General features: G+C 38.5%; 1 protein-coding gene, 1 long non-coding RNA gene and 1 pseudogene across 6 annotated transcripts; 2 read left to right on the forward strand and 1 right to left on the reverse strand.

The window, feature by feature from the left end:
• Positions 1-5415: 5415 nt before the first annotated feature.
• Positions 5416-13483, forward strand: LOC122047041. The gene is made up of 3 exons (XR_006130463.1): positions 5416-5521; positions 12629-12667; positions 12926-13483. It is a non-coding gene; the product is annotated as an uncharacterized LOC122047041 (long non-coding RNA).
• On the forward strand, positions 7640-12622 carry LOC122047040 (annotated as a pseudogene).
• Positions 13484-15261: 1778 nt separating the features above from the next.
• On the reverse strand, positions 15262-19144 carry LOC122047042 (histone-lysine N-methyltransferase, H3 lysine-9 specific SUVH1-like). 5 transcript variants are annotated; one of them, XM_042608067.1, is made up of 4 exons: positions 18996-19144; positions 18870-18919; positions 16502-18615; positions 15262-15620 (listed from the first exon to the last, which is right to left on the reverse strand). In XM_042608067.1, the coding sequence occupies exon 3, from the start codon at positions 18529-18531 to the stop codon at positions 16516-16518; it is 2016 nt and encodes a 671-aa protein (XP_042464001.1). In that variant the 5' UTR covers positions 18532-18615; positions 18870-18919; positions 18996-19144; the 3' UTR covers positions 15262-15620; positions 16502-16515. The 5 variants fall into 5 exon arrangements, with proteins under 5 accessions (XP_042464001.1, XP_042464003.1, XP_042464000.1 ...); XM_042608069.1 differs by lacking the exon at positions 18870-18919 and having other exon boundaries at positions 15262-15568; XM_042608066.1 differs by lacking the exon at positions 18870-18919 and having other exon boundaries at positions 15262-15616.
• Positions 19145-19595: the final 451 nt, after the last annotated feature.

Below are 19595 nucleotides of genomic sequence, written 5' to 3' on the forward strand. Positions count from 1 at the left end.
GAGTTGACCTGATTCGAGTAAAGTCCAAGTATGGAGACTTGGCACGGAAAAGTCCAAGTATGGAGACTTGGCACGGGAGAAGTCCAAGTATGGAAGCTTGGCATGCGAAGTCCAAGTATGGAGCTTGGCATGCAGTCGGAGAGGGCTCGGTAGCTCGTTCTCTGGACTAGGTCAGAGAGGGCTCGGGAGCTCGTTCTCTGGACCGGACGAAGTCGGAGAGGGCTCGGTAGCTCGTTCTCCGGACTAGGTCAGAGAGGGCTCGGGAGCTCGTTCTCTGGACCAGACAGAGTTGGAGAGGGCTCGGTAGCTCGTTCTCTCGACTAGGTCAGAGAGGGCTCGATAGCTCGTTCTCCGGACGAGTTGGAGAGGGCTCGGTAGCTCGTTCTCCGGACTAGGTCAGAGAGGGCTCGGTAGCTCGTTCTCTGGACCGGATGAGGAAGTCGGAGAGGGCTCGGTAGCTCGTTCTCCGGACTAGGTCAGAGAGGGCTCGGTAGCTCGTTCTCAAGACCAGGAAGGCCTTAGGATTTAGGGATGGGAAGCTCTAAATCCACATGGGCATTGGATCGGTCAGCAGACCGATCCAGTGATACTATGGGTTTTCTGATCGGTCTGGTGACCGATCAGTAACCAAACAGTGGCTCACTGTAAGTTATCTGATCGGTCACCAGACCGATCAGGAAACGATCAGGAGGCAGAGAAGGTAGGGGGATCGGTCTGTGGACCGATCCACCTATAGCCTGATCGGTCCACAGACCGATCAGGCTTCAGAATCGACTCTCACAGAGAGTTGGGGATCGGTCTGGGGACCGATCAGCCTAGGGCCTGATCGGTCCACAGACCGATCAGGAGTCTCCCAGACCGATCAGGTTGGAGCCTGATCGGTCCAGGCCTAGCCGTTGAGACACAACGGCTAGATTCTGTGTCTTCTTTATCTTCTTTGCAGGTGCAGGATATAAGACCTCTACAGTAGACGAAGGAAAGAGTTCCTCCTCTTCCTCACGAGACTGTGATTTGAGCTTTGCTGAGCTCTATGTTTCTGAAGCTTCGTGTGAGCTTCCCTCGGCTGGTTTGCTGATCAGTTGCTGCTGGCATCGTGAAGTTGTTGCTTCATCGAACTCCAGTCGACAAGAAGGCAAGCAAAGTGTTGTTACATTCATATTCTTCTTGTTTTCTTGCTCTATCTTGTACTCCTTTATTGCTATTGTAAAAGAGATTGTGGTGAGGTTTCTCCACGAAGGAGTTCATATTAGCCGGTTATCCGGGGGTCTCATCCACCGATGGATTGATCGGCTTCGTCCACCTTACCGACACGCCGAGGAGTAGGAGTATCATCTCCGAACCTAGTTATATCATCGTGTTTGAGGTTTGATCTTCTCCACTTTCGTTTCTACAATGTATTTCCGCTGCGCTAACATAAATTGTAGGAAGAAACGATAATTTGAGGTCAGCTATTCACAGGTTTGGGTTGAGAATTGAGTCATATAGTGGCAATACATTTCTAAACTTGTTTCTAGTAGGTCTTTTAGATTTTCATAGGGAGAGTCATTGCTCTTAAATCTACAAGGTATACTGGCCTTGGGTGGCTAGTAGATGGTGCTCATCTGCTCGAAGAGACAAGACAAATGACAAGTGTCATATTGGTATCCAAGTTATGACACTAGTAGGAGAAGAGGAATGACGGGTGGTTGATACTCCATGAATATACCAGGAGTTCCATATAGATGATCACACTCATGAGTTTGTGGGAATCTAGCACTATTGATGTTCGTGCACGTAAGTACTACATGTGTTAATGTGTGCCTTGCAAGCGACTATGGTAGTGATTTGTTGCTCACTCCAATTTGTTGTGTGTGGGTGAGCGAGGTGTTTAAAATGTCTAGTGGCTTTAATCAAGGTTGGAGGATCACTATTGTGTGCATCGGATAACAAATGTAACTTGCAAAAAGGTTGTAGAGAGCAGGAGATTGTGGAGACCGTAGTTTAAATTCTCGACTTATTCTGAAGTTTTGAATAGAGACCAGTACAATATAGCTTCAGTAGTGTACGCCCCATTTTAGCTGGGTTTTGATCACTTTGATGAGGAGGAAAAGGAGAAAGAAGCGAGGAAACTTATTCGTTGGGTCTTAGCAGCAATTCGTGACAAGCTTGTGTCTTGGAAGCTGCTTTTTCAAGATCTTGTGCTTGAATAGAGAGTCATGGAAGTAGCTTGCAACTTGCTCAATCCTGTGATAAAGGCAGAAGATGCTTGGGTGCAACTCGTGATGGAGGAAACTCAAGCAAGGTTTTAGGTATAGTAAGTATTTCATGCCTTCACAGTGAGCTTGCGACTCGGAAGTAGGTAGCTAGAAGCTTGGGCTCGTTAGAAGTCATAAAAGTACCTCATGGCTCACCGAGTGTAGCAACAAAGATGAAAGTTGCTCAGTTGGAGCTCGTGATGGAGGAGTCTTTGGAGGAGCTAGAAATGAAGGGTAAAACTTGGGTCAAAGAAATTTGAGTGAAGCTCATCACAAAAACAAAAGGATCAGGTAGAGTTTGGGACGAAGGTGGAAGGATCATGATGGGCTACTTAACAACCTTGCATGATGGTAAGCAAGCTGAAAGAGATATTTCTCTTGCGACTAACACAACGATATTTAAAACAATGGCTAAGACAACATTGGTAGCGGCGGCCTAGCCCCACAGGGACATCATTCATAAGGAAAGGCTTGCTTGGCACTATTGAGGGGAAGAGTTATCAGGGCACGTCTGACATAAGAACATAAAGTGGGAGTGCTCGATGTTGCTTTTGTTGAACGCAAGGTGGAGACCCTTTAGTTTGTTGACAGAGCAATTGCTCGAGTACTATCCAAATTTGGTAAAAGTTTAGCTTCACACTAGATTGGAGGGAATTAAATTTAGAGGCTCATGATTGGAGGCATAGATTTAAAGAAGGAAGACGACAGAGCATATAATACACTTCTTGCTATTTGTTGCACAATTTGATTGGGTTGCAGGTGTGTACTAAATCAAGCAGTTGACATGATGGATTTGATTTAGGTGTGCTAGCTTCCCTACTTATGATATTATCACAGTTGGCAGAGTTGTTGATAGGGATCATGAAGATTGTATGAAGGAGATATTAATAAAGAGCTTGTGGTCATGTATGTAATGATGGAGGTAGATGGCTCATGCAGATAATGGCAAAGGCACATGGGTTGTAAGAAAGTCAAGGCTTTGGCAACTTGGCGTTGTGCTAACATAACCTATAGAAGATGCTCACAATTGGGACAACACAAGACAGAGGGGGAGGAGAGACTTGATCAAAAGATGAGATGGAAGCCACTTGAATACCTCTTTATGAAAACACTAATCCTAGAAAGAGACTAACTCGACTACATTAATAATCCCATTAATTTAATACCTCTAACAATAGAAAGTATGGATATCATGAAGGATAGGACAAATAAATTCAAATACTCAATGCGTGAGAGATTATGAGTTATCTGTAATCGAGAGCTTTAAGTATCTAGGATCCTTTTTGCAAAAGGATGGAGGGGTTAGATAGAGATGTTTTACATAGAATACAAATAGAATGAGAAATGGAGAACATTAGGTGTTTTTTATGATCATAAGATATTTGTAAAGTTTAAAGGGAAGTTTTACAAAGCGACAATTAAATTTGATATATTATATGAAGTTGAATGTTGGTGTCTGGAGCAAGCACATGAACAAAAGATGAGAGTCATAAAGATGAGGTTAAGGTAGATGTGCAGATATATGAGGATGAATGTAATAAAAAATGAGAATATTAGAGATAAAATTAAAGTTACATCTATTGAGAGAAAAGTTGGAGAGGTATGTTTAAAATGGTGTAGACACATACTTAGGTGTCTAATAAATATACCTAAGCTAGGTGATGTGAGAATATGAAAAATGTGCACCTTAATAGAGGAAGAGAGGCCAAAGAATATTTGGTTAGTAACAATGAAATAGGATAATTTTATATATATATATATAAATGAGAATATAGTAGGAATTGAGCCCGATGATATAGGACAATCCATATAGCCAACCCATTTAGTGGAATAAAGACTTGGTCGTTGAAATAGAGACCGAAGGTGATGTTGGTTAGGTGGAACATGGTGTTCGAAAAGCTCAAGCAGGATTTGTATCTACATCCCGATTCACAATCATCCTATGCACATTCCTAATCACTATGTTCTAACACCCAACAATAGGCTAAAATGATTAGGACATAGAGACAAACCTCTAGCAACATCTGGGAAGAATAAAGTTTCTAAAGCTCCTGGAAGCTCAAGAAGTGAACCTAAAAAAACTTGCCAAGAAAAATGTTGCACAGGTAATTAGGGATGATGCTCTCTCGATGCTACCAATGAAGAGACTTGAAGAGATTGAACAATGTTCATCACCTTTGTTAGTGCTGATGGGAAGTCTGAGAATGATATCAACTGTCTATAGTAGTGCAATTAATAATGGATGCAATGGGATTCAGGACTACTAGTTATGCCATTTCAAATTGATGTCAGCTGAGATACATTGATGGTGATGTTGAGCAACCAATTCAAATTTGAGTTATCTCTAGACTAAGTATCTAATTCAGGTTATGGAAATGTATCACTCAGATGTTGTATCAACTTTAACTATATGGTGAAATGGACACTTTAGGCTAATGAGATATTAGGAGGCCCTACTAGTAAGCTATAAAGGGCAGCTTCGTGCATGCGGGGTCTTGGGAAAGAGTCTATTATACATAACCTTACCCGCATTGCAAGAGGCTATTTCTGCTATTCAAACCTGTGACCACTACAACAACTTTACCACCAGGCCTTACTAGTAAGCTATCTTAAAATTTAATATCTTTTTAATATTTAAAAGTTTTTTCTATAAATGTTCAATTCATTTTATTGTAGGGCAGGTCCAAAGCCAAGTTAACATGGTATGATCTGTGTTGATGACCCAAATTGGATCAATATGAATCAACTTCTAAATAGAATTATGTCTAATAATGGGATCAGAACTAAAATTTAAATTTTAATTATTGGTTTAAAAAAATAATGATGTTCAGAGTGGTTCTTCCCCTAATAGCTCAAGTCAAGTGCTTAGTAAGTCATATTGAACAAATATGAAGTTGACTTTGAAATGTTTTTCCTTTTTTGGCCTTCCATCATATCTTTACTTCTGCATAGTTCTAAAAAAGGCACATATTTGATTGAGCAATTGACTACAAGATCTTTTGCAACAGTGCTGTTCTAAGCTCTTTTTTATTTTTTGAGGATTTTTCTAGCTGGCTAATTTAGCACAATCATGTTGCAGTTTTAAATGGATAGAATCTATTAAAAGGTTTATTTTGATATACTTTGTAAATATTATCAGTTATTCATGCTGTATTATCATTTCACTATAACAATGACTAATTTTGCAGATACTTAAAACGCTGTTTGAGATTGTCCTGTTTGAAGAATGTGGCAATCAATGGAGTCTTAGCAGGCCAATGCTGAGCTTAATTTTAATAAGTGAACAGGTGAATTCTTTGTTCCATGTTGAAATTTCATGCACACAGAATTACTGTTAAAATTATCTTTTGCTGTTTTAGATTGTTTCTAATTTGTCTATAAGAATCCATTGTGCAGTACGAAAAGATCTTTTTTCTTGTCATTAATGTCTCTGTATTTCAACTAGCATTGTCTGCCACCTAAGAAGAAAGTGTAAGCTCATCTATATTGAACGGCTGAAAGCTAGTTAACAGCGTGATCTGGTTTATCTTGAAACTTGATTAATTGTTCCATTGCTACATTGATGTGTCAAATGAACCAAACAGCAATATTTTAACAATGCGGGTTGATATCAATAGTTCGAAGATGGTGTTTGTTAGAATTATACGAGTTAATAGACCAAACAGAATTGTGTGTGAGAGAGGATGTGAATGTTCTCTTTTAATGGTGTTTAGGTAGCAGTTACTTAGTCGGAGTAGAGTTTAGAATCCTAATTGCTTCTGTGGCAACAATACTTTTACCACTCTCCATGGAAGCAATTTCAAGGCTAGGTTAAGCATTTTTTATCTTCTGGTGTTTTGTTTCTCTAACTTATTTTCCTTGTCTCTTGGAATAAATTAAATTTTGCTTGGTCTCCCCTGACATTAGTAAGTCATTTAAATGTAGATGCTGGAATACAGAATGATCTTCTTTTCTCTAAAATCCTTTCCAGAATTTTGCTTCATCTAGTGTTTCGAGTATCTTTGTTTAGTGGCTTATCCATTCTTTAATTTCTTTTCTATTTGTGTGAACTTTTTTAATTTGTGTAACATGATGGACATCAATAAACATGTATGCCCCAATTTTTGGGGAGTATCGAAGTTATACATGGTTCATACTGTGTCCTAGGTGTTTGTATCAAAGTCCTATTATCTTAGAGTGGTTTTTATTCGCTTAACAAAATCTTATTCCTTTAACTGTGTTCTTTTTTTTAAATGACAAACAAATATAATATAATCCATGTTTAAAATGTTGTAGCTGCATATGATGACTAAAAGAAAATAGTCATCATTGTGCATATAGTTTGTAAACTTGTTTTATCTATGAAGAAGAATGATCCTCAAATTGGACCACAAAGTGCACTGCACTTAATATTAATATTACATTGAGAATTCACTAGATAGTCAAGGAAGTATTGGCATGTGTAGCACAAAGGTAAGTTCAGGAGTCTAAATAGCTTGCACACTTTTGCCAAGGTTTTTTAGCATCTCTATGAGTTTGTATTTGACAATTTGCTCGTTCAATAGAGGTCATGTTATACCATTCAAAATAGTTTTCTATTTCAATAACTAATCAAGAAATGTATTAGGCCCCATCATCCAACAAAATTAGTAGCATATATCAATTATGTTTAGAGAAATGATGTTTCTCTAGCAATAAGATATTTTGACTGTTTGCTATATTCATGGTATTTACGGAGTAACATGTATATGATGGGTAATTTTCATTGGAGTTATTTGGACGGTCTTCTTTAGCTCCTATAAATGTAAACTTGTCTGCGGATGAATGTATTTGGTTTTATATCCCCACTCCTAAGATCTATTGCATGTATTTGGTGGTGGTAGTAGTATTTCTTCTTACTGTTTGTTCTAAGTAATGCGGTAACCTAGGTACAACAAATGAATCAAACAAGTTATCTAAACCAGTTTTATAACTGATAATAAAGGCCACTTCTCTTAAAACAAATTCTAAATTACCCCAACAAATATTACTAATTTTTAAAAGCTTGGAACTTCTAACAAACTTAACAAACTTATAAAAATTGAAAACCTAAATTTTTAAAACAAACCCTGAGATTAAGTCCTAAATCTCAAATCTTATCAATGGGTCTAAAGCTTGTGAACATATCAATTGGATTCCTCTATCTATTTTTTGGATAAGTAAAATTGTATAGTGATGCTGGAAGATCTTAAGTTTATTATTATTATTTTTGATAATTTTTATCATTTTGGTATTTAAGGTATTTTTGGTATTTTAGATATTTTTGGTAATTTCAATCTTTCTGTATTTTTGTATTTTGAGTCTGTTTAGAAATTTTTGGATTGTGACTGTTAATAATTTTTCCTTCCTTTTTAGAATTTCTTACCAATTCTTACCTTTCTTTATCGGATTGGAGTCTACATGTTGGGATTTATTTCCTTTTTTTAGTCTTAATGTTTAGAGTCTATATATATATATATATATATATATATATATATATAGCTGTTTGAGGAATTAATCCTCGGTTATAAATAAAATTTCTTTTTTAAAAAAAAATCTTGAGGACGGCGGTTTTCTATTTTTGTCTTCTCAAGGATAATCACTATGTTGCCTCTATTGGTATTAGAGCTAGCAAGTTCCGATTGAGGAAGTCGAGCATCATATCCAATGGAAGGTTGTTGTGGTTGTACAAGGCAAGTTCCGACTGAGGAAGTCTCACACCGTGGTCATAGCACCAGGACGAGATTGAAGATTTATAAAGACAAGTTGCAGATTTAACCCAGTGTCTAACGACGTGAAATCTTGAAAATCGTGAGGTACGTGGCCAAGAAGATTGACATGGAGACCTCAAATGTCGAGTTGATCTACTCGAATTTTTTGGTACATCATAGATAGTGAAGTTTGTTGTTTGGATCAACAAAGTGGAGTGAATCTTTGACTATAAGCAAGTTCTGTATCGGATGAAGGTGAAGTTGATTGCGATCTGACTCAAGGGTCGAGCATCAGTGTGGTAGGAGCACTTGCAACGCTCACAAGATAGACAAAGTAAAATCAAGATTAAGGATTGGGAGAAGATGAAGAAAAAGATGAAAGATCACTTTCTTCCTTTTGGATACACTCAAACTTCGTTCCAAGGATGATTAAGTTTTGCTATAGAGGACAATTGCTTCTACGCTCAAGATGACCTTGACGGATTCGAAAATGATTTGGAAGAAGCAGCTACGAGGTACTTTATGCTGATGACTCTAAGACTTTAATCGTTTGTGAGAGTTTGTTGAGTTCCTAGCATTTACTAAATCAGATAGATCTATTGGTGACGCTCAGGATATTAATTGTCCTGTGAAAGGTTCCGTTGACAAGTGAATGAGGATATTCATTGGAAAACCAAATTGCTTGATGGTGCACAACAAGAAAATTACCCAGACGAAGTTGATGAACCTGATACACTGCAAGTTGTGGAAGACCCTAAAGAAGAGGAGATAAACCAAGATGAGAAGTTAGAAGTCATTAAACTTTATGCCATATCAACAATTGCAACTTCAAAGCGCGCTATTCTAAGTGACTGATTACGATTTATGCCAAGGGTAGGAAAACAATTGTTTTTAATAAGAAATTGTGATGCTGATAAAGTATCCATGACCATGGAGAGCTTCAGGGAGACCAAGATGTTCAAGTGGGAAGTGTTCGGGAAGGTGCAACTGGAGCTCAACCAGTTCAGTCTTGTCATCTACAATGCCAACGTCAAGCAGCTCGTCGACGTCAAGCACCACGAGCACTTCTCCTACCTCGGCTAGAAGATACAGTAGGAGCCGACCAATGAGGCCAAGGTTGATGTCGCCAAAGTGAGGATGAAGGGCGAGATGGGCTCCAAGGAGCGCGACGGCCGGATGCGACAAAACGCCGCCAAGATCTCGACGAGGAGGCCAAGGTCCTGACCGAAGTCAGGTTGTTCTAGGCTGAGTGAGAGGCGGCCGTGAAGAAGGTGGAGTGGTTGTGCCAGGCCAAGGTGGCCGACGTCGAGGCCGCCAAGGCCGTCTCTAGGGACTCCGAGTAGTAGCTCAAGGTGGAGAAGAAGAATGCTTCTCTCTAGATGGAGAAGCTAAAGGCCGAGCTCTTTAGCAGAGCAACTGCCGACTATGAAATTAAGGTTTAGGAAGCGAACTGAGAGTTGTACAGGAAGCAAAAGGCGATGGAGGTGGTGCTGTATGAGCAAGAGAATCAAGTGGAGGGTCATCGCGTGACCGCAGAGGACAACTTTATGCTGCAACAGACCGACAACGCTCTCTACGCGAAGCGGAAGGTGGTGGAGGGGATCCTATCTTTGGCGGAGGTGCAGAGTAAGTTACTGTGCATGATTCTAGAGGCGTTCGACGAGAACTACATGGTGATGAGGGACTTCTTGATGATCGACAGTGGCCTGTACAAGGAGATGACGAGGATCAACACATTGAACTTCTCCAGTTCGGAAATAAAGTTGCATCTGGATCGTCGAGGATTCTCAAAGTCCAGTAACTGCTAGTAGATTTTACCAAGTTGATACCAGATGATTTTTCTCCTGGGCTACCACCTGACACTACTCTGAACTTAAGGACGAGTTTTTTCAACCCGAGGTGACTGATGCATGAGGATCCGAAGTTTTTTATTATTAGTTTTGGTAATGTTCATCTTTTTGGTATTCAAGGTATTTTTGGTAATTTCCATCTTTTTGTATTTTTGTATTGTGAGTCTGTTTAGGAATTTTAGGATTGTGGGTCTCTTAATAATTTTTCCTTTCTTTTAGAAATTTTTTCTTTTTTTTTACAAGATAAGAATTGAAGTCTATATGTTGGGATTTATTTCCTTTCTTTGGTCTTAAGGTTTAGAGTCTATATAAACATGTGTTTAGTTGTTTGAGGAATTAATCCTCGGTTGTTAAATAAATTTTTTTTTTTAGAAAAATATGGAGGACAGCGGTTTTCTCTTCTTTTCTCAATTTTCACTTTTCGTCAGCCACGGAATAATCACTATGTTGTCCGGTGTCATATAATGTATATCGAAATGTACAAAATGAGGCTTTAGAAGTTACTCATGTCTGATAAATGGATTCCTCTATCTGATCCTATCAAGATTTATATTGAGCATATTAGAGATTCATGCCAATGTCAGGAGAAAAATTACACTAAGAAATGAAACATTGTATATTTTTGACATTCTCTAGAGTATATGAAATGGCGAATTCATCAATGGCGGAGACAAGCAATGATAGATGAGATGGTTGTATTTTGTTCTAATCTAGATGCAACTTGTCACTCTTCCTTCTGGTAAGTCTATTGTTGGCTGGTTGAAAGTGGATGCTTACTATTAGGAGATAGGTTATCTCCTGATGATGCTATTGATAGAGTTAAAGCCAACAACTTTCAAAACGATAAACTTAGATATATAGCATTGACTAGATGTATACATTTTCTCTAGTGACTATGATTGCTCATCTCTTAAGAGTAAGATTTGATACACTTTTATTTTACGATGATAAAAGTGTATTGGGTGAAATCGTAGTGTTTTACCTTACCTCTCAATTTTGAGAGTGTATCTTAATCTTTAATGTTTTTGTTGATTAGATCGTTATTACCAGTGAAAATTTTGTTGCAATCTCAAGTATAAATGCATTTCCTTATCAACAATTTTAAACCTAGTATCCAGGCACTTCAAATGCTTGGCATGGTGCTTGGCCATTGAGACATATCTCACTATTGAAATATGCACTTGATATGCTAGAGCAAGTCAGAATACTATGTGCTTAGCCAGTTGGGACTCTTATTAATCCTAAGGTGTTAAACATTTTACAACATAGGGAGTTATTATAGCTTAGGAAATACTAGAGATTGATTGGGAAACTAAAATTTCTCAATCATCAAGATTGTCATCGCATTTGTTGCGTGAGTAATTTGTTTCTTAAAGCTCCATGTTTGGTCATTGGAAGATGGCTACAAGGATTTAGATATTAAACATGCTCCAAAGAAAAGTCTTTTATATCATGATTGTAGCAAAAGGTGATTACGCTCACTCCAAACGCCCCTTCACAGCTCGTCCCCAGATTATGTGAAGGGACGTAAATCACGAGGTCAACTTATAGCCGATCCCCAAGTTGGCTATGGGGAGGGAATCTTTTATATCATGATTGATACCATTTCAAGTTGTAGGATATACAGATGTTGATTGAACATAGTTATTTGATAGATAACTGATCTACATCATGCTATTATATTTTACTAGAAGGTAATGTCATAACTTAAAGAGTAAAAAGCAAATTGTAGTGGTAGTTAAGTGCATAGGTTGAATATAAGATATGGCTATAAACACATAGGGGTGGCAATTCATGTTCTTGTGTTAATCATGTCATATATTGGTCGTGTCTTTGGGTCAATAAAAAATTATATAAAATATTTATTTATTAAAAAATAATTTTAGAAGGTGTAAGATTAACAATCTATTTAATTATTAGGTTGTATTATATCAAAGTTATTAATATTTTTGAAAATAAATTATCTTCGTAACAAGTCAATTCATTTATATATTTGGCTCATGTTGTATCACTTTTGATTTTGTCTTTGTTAATCATGTTTTGAGTCAAGTTGGGGCATGAAATTGGGTGGTGTCTAACATTATTAGATCTAGTTACATGTGAGCTTATTTGGCTCCAATGTTTAAAGACTATGTTGGGTAACACTCCTAGTGAGCTAAAAAGAAAGATGAAGTGGTATTGTAACATTCAACTTCTTGTGGATCTTACTTTTTCATTCATGGAAAGGTGTAATCTAAGGAGATCATCCATCCCATTTGCCGATAAAAATGATTAGATGATCAACTCAGTTCTTGTAAGGTTTTAAAATTAAATTATTAGTTCTAAGTTTTTGAGAGTACCTAGTTGTTAGGGACTTTTATGTAAATACAATAATAATCTGTATAGAATGTGTAAAATTACTTTTACTAGAGAACTTTATTATGTGTAAAGCCTCATGGTAATTCTGTAAGAGATGACTTGTGGAACATTGATCTCCACTTCTAATAGATGAACTCCATACTCTTTTTAGTTGCCTTTTTTTTGTTTAATCCTTGCTTGGCATTCTTTAACATCATCATCTGTAAGTGCTAATAATCTCATATAACATGGGAGGTCAGTGATTGATTCATGTTTCTGCATGGTTGACACTATCAACTATCAATCGTGCTAAGTGTAGCTAAACGACATGAAGAGATTCATTTTTCCAACATTGAGAATTTTGGCACAGTGACATTGTTTCTTTAAAGATAATGTTTAATGCCCTACGCCCTGGCATATAACTTGTCATTTTTGTTCATAACTTATAATGCTGTGATACCCATCAATTTCCTCGCGCTGATTCTTTGTTTATGTGTAGGTATTCAATGATTTGAAAGTACAGATTTTGGCTTCTCAGGTGACAATCTATATCCTAGATTCAGTATCACCCTTGTGCTTTAATTAGAATTGACATCAGATACTACAGATTTGCATTTTATTGTTGGTCCTTGTGGTATCTTGTTTTTCTTCTAATTATCTGAATATATGCAGAAACTTGAATTTCCTAGACTCCACCTAATAGATGTTCGAGTCATGATCTAGATGTTATTCTTTATGTTGCATTTCATCCTCATTCATCATGTGAAGCAGCCTTTTTCTTTTTGTTAACTTGCAGTCTTCGGATCAAGTAGAGCGCCTTTCGCAATGCTTTGATAAGCTGATGGCTGATGTCACAAGAAGTCTGGAATCAAAGAACAGGGATAAATTTACCCAAAATCTGACAATATTTAGGCATGAGTTCCGTGTCAAGTAATTAATTGCTCCCTGTGCAGACTGCAGTCATGATAGGATTTCACTACCATGGCTAGTAGCTAGTTTTTTATGCCGGACCAGTTCAGGGGTATGATTATCAAGGAGTACTTTTTTTGTGCATGTTGTATGAAAGAATGATATATGTGGAATATCACTCTAGTTCCTTTGTTGCCCTTTGTGCGGGGATGGTAGGAAGTGGGGATTGCTAACTGGATAGTTCATACATCATAACTTGGGTGTTGCTGCAAATGGGATGGCAAGTTGGAGATGCGTCCCAAGGTTATAATTCTTTTGTTTGATTAGAAAAAAGGGAAAGGTGAAGAAAATAGGTAGTTTGTGGATTTGTAACTGGAGTGGCTTTGTATAATACTGTTTCATTAAGTTTGATAATTTTGTTGCTCACTGGATAGAGCTTGAAGCATATTTACTCAACAGGTGTGGTTGGCAGCTTAATGTTCTTTGCAGCTTAAGAATCTTCAGATGGAAACCTTTGCACCATTTCTGTATAATTGAAACAAATGGATCTGTGATCCTTTGCTGAGTTGTGTCGTTGTACAGACATGCCTTCGGTGTTGGCATGTCATGCATTTATGGTGAATAAAATGAACAGGTTAACAAAGTGGCAGGTCAATTTTGGCACTACACAAGTAGTCCATTTGTTTCATATTACTGGCTGTTTTTATCTATCATAATTCATACATGCCTGCGACAGTATGTGCTCACTTAGCATGAGTAATTTCACTAGCTTTTTTTGTATGACAGTCTACAGGGTTGATGCAATCGTACCCTCTTTAATGATGGTAACCAGTAGGCACCTGTGGGAGTAGAAGGTGAAGGCATTTGTGCCAATTCATTTGTGGATTTGTTTCAGTAAAAAAAAATGGTGTTTGCTTGAAACACATTCTTGCTTGAAGCACATGTATAGTGTTCGAGTTGAGCTTGGGATTACATAGCCCAAGACAAATACTATGGGCCGGAGTCCAAGGCCCAAATGCCCACTTGGATCACTTATTCTTGCTGCACCCTGTTGCAAAATCCTCAACTCGTCCAGTGCCTTGGCGTTAATTAAACAACCCTTAACTCCCTTCAATCTCTTAACCACCCAATAACCTCTTTAATTAATAATAGACCTGATGTTATGGATATAGGATGAGTGCCTGCGCCGATTCATGGATAACGACCATGGTTGCAAGAGAGGCGAGGGATTTCACTCTCCTTTACCCACATTCCAGGCATGAGGCTCAATGTTCCCATGCGTTTCATTCAAGTTATATGATCTGAAGGGAACCGTCAGGTTCTGAGGACCGCAAACGATTGTCAACTTACTCGACAAATGAATATGCTTTTCCTTTGCCTTGGTCGGTCACACGAGCTACATGATCTGTCCACTCCCTTTTTGTAGCAGTGGAGGAATCGAAGCCTTTCGATCCGGTCGACAACTGGTATCTGTTGATGATCAAAAGTAGAGTTTCTCTGGCATGATCGGGAACTTACATCGACTAGAACACTTGTGCCCTAACCGTCCAAGTACTGATCCTAGCGAGGAGCGATGGTCATGACTCTCTGCCCATTTGTCTGAACAATTGAAGATCGAGAACTCAGAGCGTGAACAACGTTAAGCTTTTGAGTGGAGGAAGAAGTCATTACGGCCATGGCCGTAGGGATCCCTCTGAGGACGTCACTGAGGCCTCTGGTCTTGCTCCAGTGCTTTCAAATTTATTGTCAGTGAAAATTTTCCAGGAAATCGAATTGATGATCTCTAAAATCAATCGATCCGAAGTATTGGATAATAGTAACTTGAAAAAAATAAAAATATATAAGTATTTTTTTCTTTTATAAACTGTGTTTGCTCTGAATTTACCCTCTTTTTTTTTTCCTTTCATAAACTGTGCTCGCACCTGATAAGTGAATCAAAGGAGAAAGACTGCTATTTTTAAAATTACTCGAACAAAACTGAGACCTGAATTATTAAAAAAAAACTATAATAATAATAATAATAATAATAAATCTTTTCGTCTCCTCTATGGATAAAAGGTAACTGAGCGAAGTCAAAATCTGAAATATCAACTACAACTCTACAAAGGCAATCACAGAGGGTGTAACAAACTTTAGAGCAAAACTTGCAAAACGGGATCTCAAACGCAATAAGTATTCAACGCGTTATGTGAAAACGACAGATATTAAGCATGAAATATTAACTTTTAAGTAATGAAGGAAAATAAGAAGCTGGCATATCACATGAATTTTATCTTATTACATTTCCAAGTTCATAAACAGCTCCTGGATACCCAATAGAGCAGGGGGGGTAGATGAATAGATCGGGATAGATTCTTTTTCATCCTGTTCCGCTCCACTTCTCGCGGGATAAATTCAGAATGAGACGATACAATATTATACAACCTTCATATTAAGATGGAAAGTGGCAAGAAGAATTAAATCTCATATCTGTCCCATCCCTCCCTCGTTTGCAAGTTGTTTTGTAATCCTATTCCCGCTCCGTTTAGGCCTATCAGGCAGAGCAACATGTCTTTGATCGAATCAGAATAGAACAGGCCTCGCTAGAAATGAGAAAATATATTACTTGTCTTTGTAAGCAGAAAGCATCTCACCAAATGTAAAAATAGTAGAAGCAGGAAGGACCTTTTAAATTTTAGAAGCATTGCTTGAACTTACCGTTGCGGCATACATCCGATGACAGTAAAGGTAAATTGTCTTTAACAGAAGTAGCAAATTGATCTAGAAATAGTATGGACTTTCGAGCAATTTACAAGATTTGTCATACAAGAAAATAACTGAATTTATTCCATTCCTAAAGAAACTAAAACATACAACATACATAGCCATTCTGGCACAAATGATCTATCAATCATGCTAAACAAATAACTGAATTTTCAACAAATGGTGACTTGTAGAGGTCAAATGGAAATGGTTTTTTTTAAAAAAAATCAAATTATGAGGTAAGCAATAGGAAACTCAGTCCTTTGCGATACAAGGAATAAAAAAGAATACTTCAGTGGATGAACATTCCATAAACTTGAGATAAAGTTGTTCTAAAAGGCATACTTTAACAAAAATGAAATGCCTCAGATGCAATAAATATATATAGCAAGTTATTACAAAGTAAAACAAATTGCAATTACTTGTGATTAAAAAAAATCATAAAAAAATATCGCTTAACCATATATTTCATGGTACTACTGTCAATGGGTTGAAAATAAAAATAAACAATGGTACAGATAATATGAACCATTAGACATCATAATGATCTTATGAAGGCGATGGATCACCATCGCATATGAGTGCAAAAGGGCAAAATATAATACGGCAGAAGATTGAAGCATCAAAGTTGAGGTAAATTACATGACCTTAAAAATCTAGCACGTTTAGTGGAATCCTGGATTATGTTAACAAAACAATCAAAATGCTGGCAAATCCTAACCTCATTTGACAGGTTCAGATAAAAAATCCTCTGCACTTAACTGAGTCACATAAACACTTTTTCTCTCTTTGAGGATTCATATGGTTTCCCATCTCAGCTGGACGCCGACCATAATCAAAAGTTAACTCTGTCATAGGAGGAATGTGCTTAATGGCAAAGAACATGATATGTGGATATCGATCGTCACCATGGTCATGTAGAACTGGCTGCCAAAAGACATTAGGAGAGCAACTGTGGTTCATAAAACGAGCAATGTTGCCATTATTCTTAGAATTAATGACAAAAGATAATAGTTTTGGCGTTTCACTCAGGTCAACATTGCCAGTCTCTTCCAATAATTCAGGCACATAATTCCACTTAAAATCTGGGTCGGAATACATTGGCTGGAAAACATAGTCAGTCTCTTCGTCAAAGTTAATGGACCGTATGCCATCAATGATCTCCCCTGTGTACTCACAGATGAAAGTCCCAGCACGAATAGCATCCCAACAACGGAGACCCCATCCATGGTCTCTTGTCTTAAATACTTCAAAGTGGAGATGAAGACCAACCTGCGTAACTCGGTTGCGACAATTTATTAAACACTGGCAAGTAGCAGGACATTCATAAACAAGAGGTTTACGGCTGACAAGGATCCCATTAGAACTGTAAGGTAGGAAACCACCATTTTGTCGTAGACAAGAGCAATTAGCATCACCAGGCAAGCAAGCACTAGGGCACATGCAAGATTGCAAAGGTTTTACTGAGGAGATAGATCTTGGATAACCAACAGTATTGGAATAGGTGAAATAGGTAGGTCCTTTCTCATAATCTACTTCATTGACGAGGCAAACAGGTTTATTTTCTATACCAGAAGATAAGTCATGAGATAGTACCATATTTCCTCGTAATGATGGATTTTCCTTCCACTTCTCAATTCTTTTCCACACTGCAATCCCATCAGGCTGCCCTGGTTGTCGAAGAAATTTGTACTTGAAAGTATTAAAACCTGTCTTTCCCTTTTCCACCCATGATTCATGGATCTTGTACAGGCCATCATATATGTAAATTTTTCCATTGGTAATGCTAGGATCTTTTGCACTGCGGATGACCCTAATATCGTTAGCCCTGCGCACACTTTTTTCTAAAGCAAGATTACCTCTTTCGAGCTTCTGGTCATCGTTGTTGGAGCTTCCCTGGCCAGTGTAAATCAGAGTATCCTCACTATCCTCCTCATTTCCATAAACACCAGCAGAGACAATTCCAACAGCCACAGAATCTTCTTGATCCACAAAACTGATTGTTTTATAATCAATTCCAGAAATGCTTTGACTATGCAATCCAACCAAACACATTTCGATCCTGAAGTAAAAAATATCTCCAACCTCCACACCAGGCACCGGTCCTATCCGCTTTTCCTTGTTGGCCCTGAGATCATTAGACATCATTATGGATCCAGCTTTTAAGTCTGGACGCAGTTTTTTTGCGTCATCTATTTGCATGAGCCTCCTGCGAAGTGCATCAAACGTTGAAAGGACAACTTCCACAGACTCCCTGGGATCGTGTGATGAAGGTAGCAATGTTGAATCAGCAAGAGACTGTCGAGATTTATTTTTCTTTCTCTTACTACTCTCGGTGGCTGAACTATCAGCTGGAAAAGTGCTATAATTTGAGAACCGTTTGGTTGTTTTCCCAGATGAATCGATGATCACTGCTTCCTTGTAAAAGGCTGGAGGAGTTGTACCTCCTGATGCACGAGGGAACCCGTTCTCCTCATTGAGATAACTGGGATGCTCTACAGGGATCTGGTTAAGATCTTGAGGAGAACCTACGGAGGAGAAAAAAGGGCAAAAGCCAGGAGGATAAGCAGAAGCAGTTGCGAAAGAGCCAAGCGGGGTAACACAGACAAAGGGAGGGGCATTAGAAGGGCAGAATGTGCTCTTCTGCCCAAGTGATGCAGGTAACATAGGAGCCAAACTTCGCAAGGGCTTCACATCCAGCACGGCCGATTCTTTCATCGAATGTGGATCATGGTATGATCGACTCTCCATTTCCGCGGTACGTCAATGCAAGAAACAGGAAGTAAATCTTATTTTCATTCGTCGAAGGCCGAGAGATCCTACCGCGCTGAAATCCTGTAGTAAGAACAAATTTCAAAGGGAAAGCAAAAAAGTCGAGGAATCGGATAAGTGCCATTGAAAAGCAAGGAAACAATGAAATCAAAGTCAAAATTCATACTTTATCACGCGAAAGGGACGATCTTGAAAGTAGAAGGCGAACAACTCATACTAAACAAACCCTAATGAACCACGGAAAGGAAACTAGATGCAAAAGGAAAAACAAACTCCGCAAATCTACAGTGCCAATGCACAGGAAACACTGGACTAACCTCCATAAATGGATTTCCGGTAAAGATTCAGGGAAAAGGTTCCGAATAACCTAAAAAAAAAGGCGATTTCGGAAAGGAACACAAAGACTACTAAGAAAAGAGACAGAAACAACGAGCACAAGGTACCTGAATCAGCAATCTAGGGTTACAATTCCTCGCGAAAGCAACAGTGGGCTTGGAATTTCTCGCAGGTCAAAGATGGGATATTTCCCCAGACAACAACAAAGCGCTTCCATCCGCTGTGCCCACTTCTCGCTTCCCAGTTCCCAGTCCATTTCCTCGGCTTTGGTGCCAGACTTGTCTCGGATTTCGCCCGACATCGCGTGCGTGTTCAAACTGTAACGGGCGTTACAGATAGACGGTAAGAAGCCGTTGTGATCGAATCCGACGGGTGAATTTGAAAGAAACGCGGACGAGGGTTGATTAGTCGGGTTTGTGTTATCAATTAATCTGGATTAATACGTAAAAAAGAATTCTTTATTTAATAAAATAAATAAATCAGTGGCAAAATAAAGACGTCCTCATTTTGAAACGGGATCCTCGGTCTCGGAATCCTCGTGTGCCACTCGTCACAGTCTATCCATCATCGACGGCTTTCGATCACTGATCAACCTAAACTACATCTTAGGAAAGGTGAACTAAGGGAACGCCGAACGCGGCTGGTATGATCACGACTGGAATCTGTCGGTAGAGGAGCAGGAGCTGGAGTCGATGGCAGAGGAAAGT

This window comes from Zingiber officinale, chromosome 2B (genome assembly GCF_018446385.1).
Source record: "Zingiber officinale cultivar Zhangliang chromosome 2B, Zo_v1.1, whole genome shotgun sequence".
Classification (NCBI taxonomy): domain Eukaryota; kingdom Viridiplantae; phylum Streptophyta; class Magnoliopsida; order Zingiberales; family Zingiberaceae; genus Zingiber; species Zingiber officinale.